We start from the raw sequence: 15,102 nt of genomic DNA, 5'->3' as shown, positions 1-15,102 counted from the left end.
ATAATTAAAAATAACTATTTTTAAATACCATTATTTACCATGGTAAATAAATTTGCCGTGATGGTGAATGCTTTTATATTTAAATCTTTGTCTGCATCTGATTCTTAGGCCATAGAGGTAGATTATTTGTCCTGTGTTTTAGTTGTTTATGTCATGCATGATGGTTCCTCTAGTGGACAAAAACAAATTCAGACAATAAATTTGTGTGAATTAGGAATATGTTTGGCTGTCAGTAACAGAAAACTACCCTTAGAGTAACTTACACAAATCGGGATCTGTTTTTCTCCACAGTAAGCAATGTGGAGGCAGGTGGATGCAGACATTGGCTCAGTGGCCAGCATTTCTGTGATTTTTTAAAATCTTGCCTTTCAGCTCCAATCATGATTGCCACTGCTCAACCTGTTCCTGACTTCCTTAGTTGGCATTCAAGTAAAAATGTCAGGAAGAAAGACATTGAGCAATGCCAACCACGACTTCCCTTTAATCAGGAAAAGCAGAAGGCCTCCCAAGCCCTCAGCATACTTTGGCCTGGATCTCGCTGGCTAGCACTGGGTCACCCGGGCACCCTGGACTGCAGGAGAACTAGACAAAGCAAGTGTGTCTCTCCTGGGGCTGGGCTCATTGCTGCTTCCAATAAAAGAAGGACTATGTTACAAGGCAGGTGGGGGAGGAAGGAGATTGGGTAGGCAACCAAAAGTACATGCCTCAAGATTTATTTAACATTCTTAGCATGGAGGATGCATCTATATGCATTATCCCAATCACCCCACTCTTCCCCACACACTTTAGACTAAGATGGGGTAGATTTATGTACCACTTGCTTTCATAAATTTTTCATCAGTTTTGTATAACTTTAAAAAGCTACAGTACTCAAAGAGCATTCATTTCCTGGATGGAGCCATTTAATTTAAGGTGAATAACTGGATTACCTGACTGTTAGCTTCCTCCAATAACTTTAAGTTGTTTTAATGCAGCCATAAGCCTGAGGGAGAAAGCATAAATGAAGTACTGCTTTTAGCTAAAAATTAGGAGAAAACATTTTAATTTCTCCAAGCTATTGCAGACTAATAAATACACAAAAGGAACAACCTGGCAGGATAAATTTGTCTCCTGGGTTATCAAACCATTCTCAGCATCTCACTGTGGAAGAAAATCCAGGGTTTAACTTTGAAATCTCAGTGGTGTGCTTGATGCGAGGAACATCTGAAATATGTGTTGTTATAGCTGGGAAATGGAGAAATGGTTTATGTTAAATAATACTTTGAACTGAAGACATTAAAGAACCAATCACTTGCTTTTTCCATTGTTGTTCAGAAGCTGCAGAACAAAACCCCACAAGATTTTCACTTCAAATGAAGGGTTCCTCTATCCTTTGTAGGATTCCAGGGTTCATTCAATTGCTTTTCCTCAAAAACATCTTTGATCAAAAACATCAGATTAACCTAAATCTCAAAGTTGGTATCAAGTAATTTTCACTTCAACTCAGGGCACTTATATTCACATGGTACAGCTATCCAGAGGCAGGGCAACAGGAGGAGGCGTGCTGAATATTGTGAAAAGAGCTACAAAGAGAAGAGATTAGAACCTTAAAGTGCACACATGTACACACGCATGCTCGGAATTCTCATTAATTTTTTATAAGGCAAAATAACCTTTTAGCAACACATGACTCTTAATATGCAGCATGTTTCACTGTCCTCTTTGCTCAAATGCAATCGTTTTTACTTTCAGGAAGGCAAGATCATGCCAGTCAAATATGAAGAAAATTCTCTTATCTGGGTGGCTGTAGATCAGTCTGTGAAGGACAACAGCTTCTTGAGTTCTAAGGTGTTAGAACTCTGTGGTGACCTTCCTATTTTCTGGCTTAAACCAACCTATCCAAAAGGTAACATTTTAAATTATCTTAAGCTGTTTACAACTTTCCCTGTTCATGCATGTGAGGTTCCTCCAACCCCCTCCACAGGCCTGAGCATGTTAACAAGGAGGATAAATCAGGATGCATGTCACAGTGTCTCAGTAATTAGCATGAGAGATGAAAGAGCAGGAAAATGACAGCCCGTGACTGTTGAAGGGAAGGGAAGGAGCAGTAGGGTTAACAGGAGGCAGATCGGGAAGACAATGCCACGGCATTACCTGCAGCTTTTGTTTATGACACTCCCACTTCTTTCCACTCTGCCCCTTTATCTCAGTTGTTTGCACCTTCCAATTTTACATTTTTTTTATTTCTAAGGCATAGAATCAAGGGACTAAGAAACTGTCATACCGCCGAGTCTTTATTGTGTTCAGACCTAGAATTATGGGACAGCCAAAAGCTGCTATGGGTATTGGCTGAGATTCCTCTCAAGTTCAGAGCTTGAATATTAGCTTCCAAGTCCAGTGAAAATAAGTGCAGACTCCCTGGGGTTCACAGCTAGGCTGGAGCATATCTTTGAGCTATTTCTGGGTAATGAAGGGCAGGTGAGCCCGGTGGGCCTCTCTCTCCCTCCTGAGTTTCTCCTGTCCCCTGAGTTGTCTCACTATTTCTACTGCAGTCACCACACTGGCCTCCCAAAGGCCTATTTTGTAGCTCTGGTTCAAGTGTGGGGGAAAAAAAGGCCTTTCTCCTAGCACAGCTGAGATAGGCTAATGTTTTCTGAAAGATTTTATGGAAGACTAGCAGACAGCAGCATGGAAATAAAGAAAATATAGGCCTTTAAAACCACTAGGCTTGGTGGGCACACAGGGAAAAAACTGGGCAGTTAGTGTTTAATAGGTACAGTTTCATTTTTTGCAAGATGAAACATGTTCTAGATGGTGGTGATGATTGCACAGCAATGTGAATGTACTTCATGCCACTGAACTGTACACTTAAAAATGGTTAACATGGTAAATTTCGTTATGTATATTTTACAATTTTTAAAAATACCCACCAGGCTTAGGAAGTACAGGTTTCTGATCTGCCACGACTAACTTATTCTTATGGTTCACAAGTCTCATTCTGTCCCAAAGCTGGAGAAGATGGCTCCTCTCCAGCCTCGGTGAGGCAAATAGGATTCAGTGACAAGCCACTGGCAGTAGCTGCCCGGCACAGTGGGCTGAGAAACAGCTGGAGACCACATGCAGGCTCAGTAAGAAAGAATTCCAAACTCAGTCAGCAGGGGCTGGCTGGCTGAAGGGGGCAGGAGAGGGGCTGCCAAATGGGCTGTGCTGTTGCCATTCCTGCTCTTGCTCCTATGGGTGGTCACAACTCACAGTTCTATGATGGCTTGCCAAGTTCTGGCTTTCTGTTCCACACCTGCCACCACCTGGGTAGGCCTTCTTACTTTCTGTCGCCCAGGAACTCCCACCTTTTCCAGCTGAGGACAAGAGTCTGCAGTGTACTACCAGTTAGAGCTCTCCCTAATCTCATTGAGGACAAGCCTCTTACCCAGAGAGTTCATTCACTCATTTGACAGACATTCATGAGGGCCTATTATGTGCCATAAACTTGTTGTAGGTACTTGAGGTGCATCCGTGAATGAACAGACAAGAACCCGTGCCCTCAGGGAGTTCTGCATTGTAGCAAGGGGAGACAGTAAATAAACACTAAATTAAAATAAGAAAATTGTATAATATGATACAAGGTGCTATGGAAAATGCCAGTGCAGGGCCATGGGGTGGGCACTGGAGATCGGAACACAGCATTATTGGCAATGCTAAGACAACTGATAGGATGAGTAATTTCTCACTTGGGGAAAGAGCTTCTTCCCTACTTATCCAAGATGTGGCTTGTTCCCTCCCAGCCCAATAGCGTGACCACATTTTAAGTATTCAATCACCACAACATCCATACAAGAATTACACATATTATGTACACAAGAAAAGTGGAAAACACCTCAATGCCCCCAGATTAGAAAAGGTAAATGTTGATTATATCCATAAAATGGAATATCATAGATATGAAAAATGGATTCCCCCATCTCTCATAAGTACAGTTATATTTTACAATACAATCAAGAAACTCAGTCCCCCTCTGATGATGCCAGGCTTCCTACCACCTAATTCTAATAAAAGCAACACACTCCAGGGTCCAGCGGCCCATGACCTTGGATCTTGAAGCCAGCAGGTCATCAGTGTCACACAGCTGTATTATCAGAGACACGGGGAATGACAGATGGACACAGGTCAGAAGGGAACGGGGAGAGCTGACACCTGCTGAGCTCTGTGTGTCAGGCATGGTAGTAGACCATTATGCTTTGTCCTCATTTAATCTTTGCCAACAACTGTTGGGGTAACTACTCGTTCCCATTTTATAGATGAAGAAACTAAGGTTCACAGAGATAAGTAATTTGCCTAAGATCATTTAGTTAGTTAAAAGAAGCAGAACTGTGATCAAATCCAGGTCTCACTGGTGCCTCTCCAACCATGCTATCTGTGGAAGCTACCAATGGCTTTAAAGCACATCTTAGTTCTCCTAAATAACAAAGCATGATACAATCCTCATCACCTAATAGTTCAGTGCTTATTATATGCAACACACTGCTTAAACCTTTAGACAGATTCTCATTAACCCTATCACTACCCTATGAATTAGATATTACTATTATCCCCATTTTACAGATAACGAAACTGGGGCTCAGAGAGACACCAAAATCCAAGCTGTGTGGTACTTTCTACTTGTTTTTGAGATGGAGTTTTACTCTTGTCACCCAGGCTTGAGTGCAATGGTGCAATCTCGGCTCACTGCAGCCTCTGCCTCCCAGGTTCAAGCGATTCTCCTGTCTCAGCCTCCCGAGTAGCTGGGATTACAGGTGCCTGCCACCACGCCCGGCTAATTATTGTATTTTTAGTAGAGATGGAGTTTCACCATGTTGACCAGGCTGGTCTCGAACTCCTGACCTCAAGTGATCCGCCTGCCTCAGCCTCCCAAAGTGCTGGGATTACAGGCATGAGCTACTGCTCCTGGCCTGTATTTTGGTTAATTGGCAGCCATCAGCCCTGCTGCAGGGCCCATGAGGCTATGTGATAAACTAGAGCCAGGGAGTTCGCACTGGGCACCTACCTATGCCACCCATTCTGTGATCTTGGCCAAGTCACTTGGCCTTTCTGAGGCTTGATGCCCTCATATATAAAAGCATTTGCTTTTTCTATCCCACAGGACTTTTAAAAAGAATAAACCAAGATATTTCCCTTGCAAACTGTAAAGCTTTATACTGATATAGTCAATCCATTAGAAATACTTAGGGCTACAATTAACAGAATATTTGATCAACAGTGGTTTCAACAAACACAGGTTTATTTTTTTCATATAGCCAGAAGTCTAGAGAGAGGAAGTTTTTGACACTATCAGCTACTCAATGATACCATCAAGTCTCTTTCCAGTTACCATTTTACTACCTGTAGCATGCTGGCTTATGGTGCCTATCACTTCATAGTCACAAGTTGACTCTCATAACTCCAGATATCACATCTGTGTTCAAGAAAGGAAAAACAAGACAGGGAAGCCTATCTGTCCCCTTTTACCGAGAAAGCAAAAGCTTTCCCAGAAACTGCACTAGCATATTCTGCTGATGTCTCCCTGGTCAGATATGTCTCACCTGGCCACTTCTAATTGCAAAGGAAGCTGGGGAAATGAATGGTGTTTTATTTTCTCAGCCCCAGTAGTGAAGGCAGACCAAAAGAAAGGGGGGAGGTGGTGTTGAGGTTTGTCAGGCCATCTTACAATGTCATCCTCAATTACTATTACAAAACCAAATTCAGATTATCTGTATGTTTAACTATTAGCCCAAGACTCTAAAACATGCTTTATTATTACAAACATCAGTACAAAAATTTTAAGCCATCTGGTTATGCACAAATTTTGATATCCTTTTCTTATGTTTTTCACCCTGATAAACACAGATCTAATTTCCTTAATTATTCAAATAAAGGGATTAATTTACAGAAATTTTTGCAGAAATCCAGAGGGAAAGAAGAGAAGTGGTAAGAAAAATTGTTCCAACTACCACAAAAAGACCGCACAGTGGACCACGGAGCAACCCAGGCGCTGGAAGACTGAATAATGAAACCAGACCCAGTGTTCAAGAGGACTCACAAGCCTTCAATCCTGATAATCCTTATCATGTGCGTTCCGGTGCTTTTTGACATGATTAGACAAATGCATTAAACGTAGTGCCAAGGCCGGGCGTGGTGGCTTACGCCTGTAATCCTAGCACTTTGGGAGGCAGGGGTGGGCAGATCACGAGGTCAGGAGTTCGAGGCCAGCCTGGCCAACATGGTGAAACCCTGTCTCTACTAAAGATACAAAAAATTAGCCAGGCATGGTGGCACACGCCTGTAATCCCAGCTACTCCGGAGGCTGAGGCAGGAGAATCGCTTGAACACAGGAGATGGAGGTTGCAGTAGGCCGAGATTGGGCCACTGCACTTCAGCCTGGGTGACAGGGCGAGACTCCGTCTCAAAAAAAAAAAATAGTGTCGAAATGGTGTTTGTACTTGAGGTTTCAAACGTGCATATAAGTATTCAACTTAGACTTTTATTCAATTATTTTAAAAATACATTTTCATTTGTTGCGAAGTTGTTTTTTTGTTGTTGTTTCACTGCCTGGGAATCGCCTCCCAGGTTCAAGCGATTCTCCTGCCTCAGCCTCCCAAGTAGCTGGGATTTCAGGTGCCCACCACCATGCCCAGCTAATTTTTTGTATTTTTTTTTTTTTAGTAGAGACAGTGTTTCACCATGTTGGGCAGGCTGTTCTCAAACTCCTGGCCTCAGGTGATCCACCTGCCTTGGCCTCCCAAGATGTTGTTGGGATCACAGGTGTGAGCCACCGCGCCCAACCTTTTGCAAGGTTTATAATTAAGGGTAAGAACACTTAAGCATTACCTCTGTAGTGTAAAATCCTGATTGGCTGGTAACCCTTATTCAGTTGTTTTCTGTGCTCTCCTTTTTTTGAGTCACAGGCAAATTCATGAAAACAAATTCATATCAGGAATTTGATTATTTGAAAATGTTTCCTAGAGTGCTCCCTGGAGGCAACATATGGAATGGAAGTATTCTCTTTCCCCCTTTATATCCACTTTATTCAACAGGCAGTCATTTAGGCACCTGCTCTTTCCCAGGCTCTGTGCACAGTCAGGAGACTGTGCCCTCAAGGGCTCAGTCCAGTTAGAGGATAGACCCACACTTAGATGTAAAATGCTTTAGGCTGAAACACTGAAAAGTGTTGTTTGTGAGGATGACACGAGGTGTCATCTGCCCTCAGGGGCTCTCAGTCCAGTTAGAGGATAGACCCACACTTAGATGTAAAACGCTTTAGGCTGAAACACTGAAAAGTGATGTTTGTGAGGATGACACGAGGTGCTAAAAACTCAAATCTTCCACAAAATATTTACCATTATACTTTTCAGGGAGTGAAAAAGTAGAATAGGTATTTATTTGTAGCTAGCTTTTAAAATAAAAAATACAGACTGGGCGCGGTGGCTCACACTTGTAATCCCAGCACTTTGGGAGGCTGAGGTGGGCGGATCACCTGAGGTCAGGAGTTCAAGACCAGCCTGGCCAACATGGTAAAACCCCATCTCTACTAAAAATACAAAAAATTAGCTGGCACAGTGACGTGCACCTATAATCCCAGCTACTCAGGAGGCTGAGGTAGGAGAATCACTTGAACCCAGGAGACTGAGGTTGCAGTGAGCCAAGATCATGCCATTGCACTCCAGCATGGGTGACAGAGTGAGACTTCAACTAAAAATAAATTAAATTAAAAATACATGCAGAAATTTTTTAAAAACAGTACAAAAGGATATATTAAGAAAAGTGTTTCCCTTCCACCCCAGACACTCTCCCCAAAGCAACCTATTAACAATGACTATTTGTCCAGTTTCTTTGCATAAGTACACACACACAGACACACACACACACATACACACACACATACTTTTAACACAAAACTTTTATACCTTGCTTTCTTTCCAGTTACAATATTTTGGAGACTGTTTTCCTACATAGTACCTCATTCAGTTAATGACTACTATTCATTTAATAGTAACTCATTGTATACATAAATGTACAGAAATTTAGTTATGCTTTCATGGCTATAAATTATTTCCCTGTCTTTTGCTGTTTGCAAATACTGTTACAGGATACAATCTTGTACATGACTTACAGGATTATGAGGAGTAAATAAAGGATTAATGCAGGTGGAGCTCTTTTAGCACAGGGCTTGGGATACATAGGTGAACAGTAACTTTCTCAATATTAGCTATTAGTATTGTGCCTCTTTGTACACACATGGAAGTCTACCTTTAGCATAAATACTGAAGCATGAGTCTGCTGCATCGAAGTAGATTTACATTTTAATGGAGGATACCAAATTGCCTTTCAAGGAATTACATCAGCCTTATGTCTGCAAACAGTAATGAAAGGACCCACTTCTTACCAAACTTAAAAAACACTTTCACCAATCTCTTGGGTGTAAATTCTATCTCCTGGTTGTTTATCTTGCTTGTCTTTAATTATGTGTAAGGGTGAGCATCTTTTCATATACTAAGTCATTTGCACGTTTTTCTATGTAGCCTATTCAGTCCGACACTATTTCAGGTGTTGCAAATATATTTCCTAGTTTATCATTTTAAAAATATTTTAGAAAAGCTTGGAGCAAAAAGTATTTTCTAAACAACCAAAGGCTTATCAGAAAATTCAGGATGCCACAATACTTTACTACCTTAGCTTGAAGAAGAATAAAAAGAATCTGAATAGACAAATAAAATTTAATATTGTTTATTCCCTAGAGAGCTGGGCTGGCTGAATCTGGCTCAAGGGGTGAGGGCATCAGCCCCTTTATAGACAGGCAGGATATGACTTTGCCTTGGATCCAGTCTTGAGTGACCTGTATCCCTTGAAAAACTCCAATTATATCAATTTTTTCCTTTATTATATGTTGGACTTTAAGCAGAAATGGTTAAAGCATTTATCTCCATGATCTCATTCAGTTATTCCTTTAAAAAAATGTATCTTAGGGTAACAACATGAGATTTCCTCCCAACCTTTCAATCCTAAAACTTTGTCAGGCCCTCAGATAAGGAAGTGCCTCAACTGACAGGCCTTTTAACTCTCCCTGCCCCATAATAAATGAGGTTGTTGTCTTTTTGCTGTCCCAGATTAACCTATTCAAGAAATAAGGTAAAGAACAGAGTGAGTCTGATGAATTAAAAAATGAATGCTTTAAGAGTAAGATAATAAATATTTTGATGACATAACTTGAATATAGGTTGTATCAGATCATGTTATTAATTTTGTGATAATGGCAATCTGGTTGTAAATTTAGGAAAATATCCTTATTTTGGGGGGCACATTCTAATGTATTTATGGAAGAAATGTCACAATTCCTCCAATTCTCTTTAAATTCACTTCAGAATTTACTTTAAAATACTAGTTTTGCTTTGATGGACATATAAATTATTTCCCTATCTTTTGCTGTTGCAGGAAGGGGAAAAGCAAATTTGACAATAGGTTAGCAATTGTCCAATCTAGATGAGTCTATTGGTGTTCAATCTATAATTTTCTCTACTCTCCAGTATGTTTGAAATTTTTTTTTTTCCAAGACAGAGTTTCACTCTTGTTACCCAGGTGAGAGTGCAATGGCACAATCTCGGCTCACTGCAACCTCCACCTCCTGGTTCAGGAGATTCTCCTGCCTCAGCCTCCTGAGTAGCTGGAATTACAGGTGTCCACCACCACGCCTGGCTAATTTTTTGTATTTTTAGTAGAGATGGGGTTGGTTTCACCATGTTGGCCAGGCTGGTCTCAAACTCCTGACCTCAGGTGATCCACCCACCTTGTCCTCCCAAAGTGCTGGGATTGCAGGCATGAGCCACTGCGCCTGGCTGAAATTTTTAATAACTCCCCCCACTCTCCAACATCCCAAATTAAGATTAAAGACTTTGTTTAAACACCAGAATCAGCTAACTTTAGGAAAGAAGCTTAAATTGAATCAAGAATTTAAAGATAAGGGTTTCTTGGGAATGCACTTCAATACCATATTAAAAATAATGCAGAATCTCCACCCTTAGAAGTCCCCAAAAAGGAAAACCAAATATGTAAACCGGGCAGGGGTGGAGGGATGGGAGTTCCTTCCAGTTCTGTAATCTCACCAGCAGTGAAAATGGAGATTTTTACTTCACCAATGTAATCTTGTGTTTATATAACTATACTTACATAAAAAACTAGAAGGCAAAGTTTAAGGCCTTGAATTTTACGTGTTTTTGTGGAGTCTTTTCCTGAGACCCCTTTGTCCCTATAGAGATAACATCCCCATTCTGTTACTGAAATGAAAGCAGGAGAAAACTAAATGACTTGACAGTGTTCTCAGAGCCAGTGCAACTGGAATTGAAATCTGTCTTTAGCCTAGATTGATGAGTTTCAAAATGTGCTTCTAGAGCCCTGGAAGCTATTACTGCAAGAAGCCACAAGCATTCCACTGACTTAGAATTAGCAGTGGCAGAAATGCTACTTTTTATCATAATGCTTCCTTCTTGCTTTCCTACTTAAAACAAGCTGAGTTACTAAGTGGTAACCATAGTTCATTAAAGGCATGGAGAAACTTCAGGATATCGTTTTAAAAGACAAAACAACTTTCTAGTCAGTGACAGGTGAAGTAGGTGTAGATTCCTTGGTGTCAAAAGGAATTATGAATGACAGCAGGTAAACAAGATCAAACCCTTTACAGATTACACCTTCCTGTAGCAGTGAAAAATTCAGAATCTTATTTAAAAATAACATGCATGCTATGACCTTCTCATTATGCAGTTATCACAAATAATTATCTTTTATTTCACAGCAGCAGGAAGGGGAAAGCATGACATTCGACCCTAGACTGGATCACGAAGGAATCTGTTGTATAGAATGTAGGCGGAGCTACACCCACTGCCAGAAGATCTGTGAACCCCTGGGGGGCTATTACCCATGGCCTTATAATTATCAAGGCTGCCGTTCGGCCTGCAGAGTCATCATGCCATGTAGCTGGTGGGTGGCCCGTATCTTGGGCATGGTGTGAAATCACTTCATATATCATGTGCTGTAAAATAAGAACTAGCTGAAGAGACAACCAAAGAAGCATTAAGGCAGGTTGATGCTGATGGGACCACAAAATATTTTTACACTCAACCTGAGCGGTTATTCTTGACACTCTTAACAGAATTTTTTTCAATTGTTTTCCAGAACTTTAGTATATGCAAATGTACTGAAAGGGTAGTTCAAGTCTAAAATGCCATAACCCCTTTATTATTTGTTATTTTTTCTTTGCATTGCTTTGCCATAAGTCTTCCCTTGCTTGTATCTTCCAAAGCTATTTTGAAATAAACATGAAAATTTACAATTTGCCAAAAATCTCAATTGTACACTTGAGCTCCTTTTAATTAAGTCATGATGAAAATAAGTCATTGTTATTTGTACAGAATTCAACTGTTCTTAATCTTTTTTGTCCCCAGAATTCCCAGATAAAAACACACAGAAAAAGGAAAGGATATATAATGGAATCTACCTAAAAGTGAACATTTTTAGCCTCAACCTGGAAGCTCATGGGGAATTATTTGAGTGCACTGGCATGTGACCTGTGTTAAGAGTCACCTCCAGGGAAACAGCACTAGGATAAAGAAAAATGCAGTCGAAGATAAATCAGACTTGTTGGGGGGAAGGACTTTATTGACATTCTGAAAAGCAGGTCTTCACACCTTTCTCAATCTGTTTTCAGTAAGTGGTCACTGGGCATGAAGAAGCATAATGATTTTTACCTTTGCAGTACAAATCAGGCTGCGGCTGTAGTCCAATTACCAATAAGTTACTCTCCTAGTTACAGGGCTGACAGTGTTGCTTGGCAGATACAGCTGAGGAGGAATAGCTTATTTATGTATAATGACATAAAGAAAGTCTCTTAGGAACAAGGACTGTCTTTAGAAATTGAAATATTAGATCAAGAGGATGAGCAGGTATTTTATATTTTTGACATTTCAGTTTTGCATCCCACAGTTTGATAGATAAACAACTTTCCTAAGGAAAATAGAAGTTTTCCAAAACACAGATTCTGAGACGACAGAAAGGTCTTGATGCCATGATCTCACTACACTCTCATATTCAGAATATACCTTATTATTGTGTACTCCACAGTAAATCCCTAATACTGGTGTTTTCCAATTAAAGTCTATAAAAATGATACAGAATTTTAAAAACCTGGTTTTCAGGTGAACACTCGGATCCCTCCATTTAATGAAATACACAGCAAGCCTAGGTCTCTGGAGAAAAGAGATGAAGGAAAGACACCATAATGACATGTAACGGTCACACTGTTCTCAGGAAGCAGCTACTTCCTGCAGTTATGAATTCTACGTTTAGTCTTTAAAACTGCTGTTACTCTATTAACGAAAGAAATATGCGTCAATGGTTCTGCATATGATCTCCCACCTCCACGGCTCAGCAACCTGTACTGGGTTCTAAAAATAAAGAGAATGATTTAGTGATCCCAGCCCAGAAGAGCATATGGTCTTATGAGAGATACAGATAATCAGGGTTCAGCACACCAGACAAAGCCTTGATAAAGACGGAAGCAATGGGCTTCTTGGAGAATGCCTACTCTCTAGATTTTCAAGGATGAGCAGGAGTTAGCCAAGTGAAGGTGACAGATTTGCATTCCAGGCAGAGGGAGTTTGAGTAAGACCAGAGGTCTGAAGTGAAGCTGCATGGTACAAGCAGGAAAACAGCATTCAGGTCGGGGTAGGAAATATCAAGATGAAAATGTAGGCAGAAGCTTTAAGTGGCATGTTAATTTGGGGAGTGTGTGTGTGTGTGTGTGTGTGTGTAGGAAATAGGGAACCAATGAAAAGCTGCAGGCAAGGAGGGAGCTGGTTTTCACCTTAGATGAATCCCCCTTGGTAGCTTCCCATGTGAAAACTGAGCAGGTGCCATACAGGCCAAAGAGGCATCTTAATAAGGACAGCAGGTCATAAGGGAAGGCTGCCTTTTGAAAAGATGCTCCCTTTCAAAGCTTCATAATTAGATGAAAATATAGGAGGTGGGTAATTTACTTCTAACAGGCCAAGGGATTATGTTGTGTTATGAAACGTCACTAAATACCCAAGGACATCAATTTAACAAAAAAAATCAGGATGATTTAATAACAGAGGAAAAATTCAAGGTTGGATTAAGGATAGGAATGACAAAGGAGACTTAAATTGTATTCAAGGATGAAAATAAGGGTCTACTTTGAAAGAGAAGTGGACAGATGAGCATTCAATAAAGGAAGAGAGGGCAACAGCGAAGAATTACAAATTTCTTCACAACTTGGTATTACTAATTTCTCAAATTACTTTTAATCAGGCCAGTCTAAAAGCTGCAAATACAGCCCAGTTTGCTGTGCTGAATCTTGACTGAAATGTTAGTATGTGTGTATAGACTTATGTGTATTATTGGTACTTTATTAGATACCCATTTAATTCTCAGTAGTGGTACAAACCAATCCTGATGGAACATCTCAAGTTAGATTTCAAGGTCCTAGTTTGACTCGGAATGGAAGGAAATATGTGACAGCTGCCATTTAGTCAGCACATGGAAAATGTTTTCATTTTCTGGCTGCAAAAACTTGTGTGTTTTTACACCTCCCCTTCCACCAGCACCTCAAATAACTGTGACACTAAAAAAGTAGATATAATACTAACAATAACCACTTAACCCACTCAACAGTTTCTTACATCAGATTTTATTATACTGAAATACAAGCTACATTTTTACAAAATAGAAATTCTTTGTGAGTGGACTGACTTAATTTTATTTCTGTATAAGCTAAATATGTTGATCTGTTTTATGAACATGTATTTTATAAAAATGGTCACAATATATTTTTTAAGTTAACCGATTTATTGAAGGAGGAGGAGAGAGTTGACCAAAGTCTACATGCATAGACAGTCCTAAAAGCATATCTCAAACATGAAGATGTAAATTTGAGAGTTAATGATACAAATTTCAGCAAAAACATTTTACAGGCAGAGAGTGTTTTGGTGTTTATAAAAGCTGAACTCCTTTTGAAGGGCTTTTGTACAAATATGCATGCTCATATACTATATGCATATATAGGTGTACTTCATTTTGAGAAAGTCCAGTATAATACTAGCATCAAATTTACAAAACAGGTTTAGTGTTGACTGACTGAAGAACTCACTACAGGTTTTACTTCAACTGCTTACATTCAAAAGTATTCAATTTACAAATTTTAGGTACTTACTGTGTAAGGTAAGTACATCTATACATAAATACTTTTATGCAGGTATAATATAAACATAGCGAATAGCTGAGGCTATTTTCTAAGGTGTTTGGCTTAGTGAACCTTTTTTACATCTTTATAGTTTTAAAGTCAAATACACAGCAGTCTTTATTTGGGTGTATGTTATCACAGAGGAATAAAAATCAGTAATGGGACTGGGAACAGTATACCCACTAAGTTAAATTAAGTCATTGGTTAAAACACCAAATTATTCAAAACCATTTAAGAGATATGCCCCACTAAATTCCCTCTGAATTTAGTAATTTACAGATGTTGTGTTTCGTATTCCTGTTCTCACCTTTGTGCCTGCTCCTTTGCAAACATTCTTTTCACACCAAATTCTTAGAACTGAATCAGAACTGCAGAAAATCCAACACCTTTTCTCTCCTCTGCACATGGCTACGAAAATTCTAATGGTAACAAATAGTGTGAAAGACATACCTCTATATACTTTTTACTAGCATTGCATTTGCAAACTTACTTGAAATTACTTTTTTTAAAAAAAACAGGATTTCTATGGCGTCCTGTCCTTCAGGGTTCCTTCTAAGGTATGAATTGCTAAGAATTTTCTTTTCAGCTGCCTATATTTCATCAGCCTTGATAATTAATCATCTTTTATACTAAATTTGCCATATACTGACAAAGTCAAAGACCTGTAATAAACTAGACAAGCAAAAACCTTCTCTTAGCGGGACTAATGCTGTTAAAGGCAAGTGGTTTCCTTTCCATTAAAACCATATTCCTGCCTGTTAAGTTACTGAGGTAACTCCAAAAAATTAAGCAGTAAAAAAGATGTCCATGGGATGTGCCCTAACACAAATTCTACTCGGCCTATT

The 15,102-nt window shown here is 39.7% G+C and overlaps 1 protein-coding gene across 6 annotated transcripts in view; it reads left to right on the top strand.

Annotated features, from left to right (window-relative positions):
* Positions 1-11,349, top strand: part of CNMD (chondromodulin) — a 36,867-nt gene extending 25,518 nt beyond the window's left edge. For 2 of the 6 annotated variants that reach the window (XM_055359937.2, XM_019039579.4), the window contains 3 exons: positions 1,732-1,885; positions 5,903-6,081; positions 10,796-11,349. In XM_055359937.2, the coding sequence (XP_055215912.2) occupies positions 1,732-1,885; positions 5,903-6,081; positions 10,796-11,011 (549 nt within the window). In that variant the 3' untranslated portion in view covers positions 11,012-11,349. The remainder of the gene's footprint in view (positions 1-1,731; positions 1,886-5,902; positions 6,082-10,795) is intronic. The other 4 variants (XM_019039581.4, XM_004054563.5, XM_055359936.2 and 1 more) reach the window with 3 other exon arrangements.
* Positions 11,350-15,102: the final 3,753 nt, after the last annotated feature.

This window comes from Gorilla gorilla, chromosome 14, assembly GCF_029281585.2.
Source record: "Gorilla gorilla gorilla isolate KB3781 chromosome 14, NHGRI_mGorGor1-v2.1_pri, whole genome shotgun sequence".
NCBI classification, from domain to species: domain Eukaryota; kingdom Metazoa; phylum Chordata; class Mammalia; order Primates; family Hominidae; genus Gorilla; species Gorilla gorilla.
Note: the sequence above shows the minus strand (reverse complement) of the source record. Positions and strands in the feature narration are given on the sequence as shown.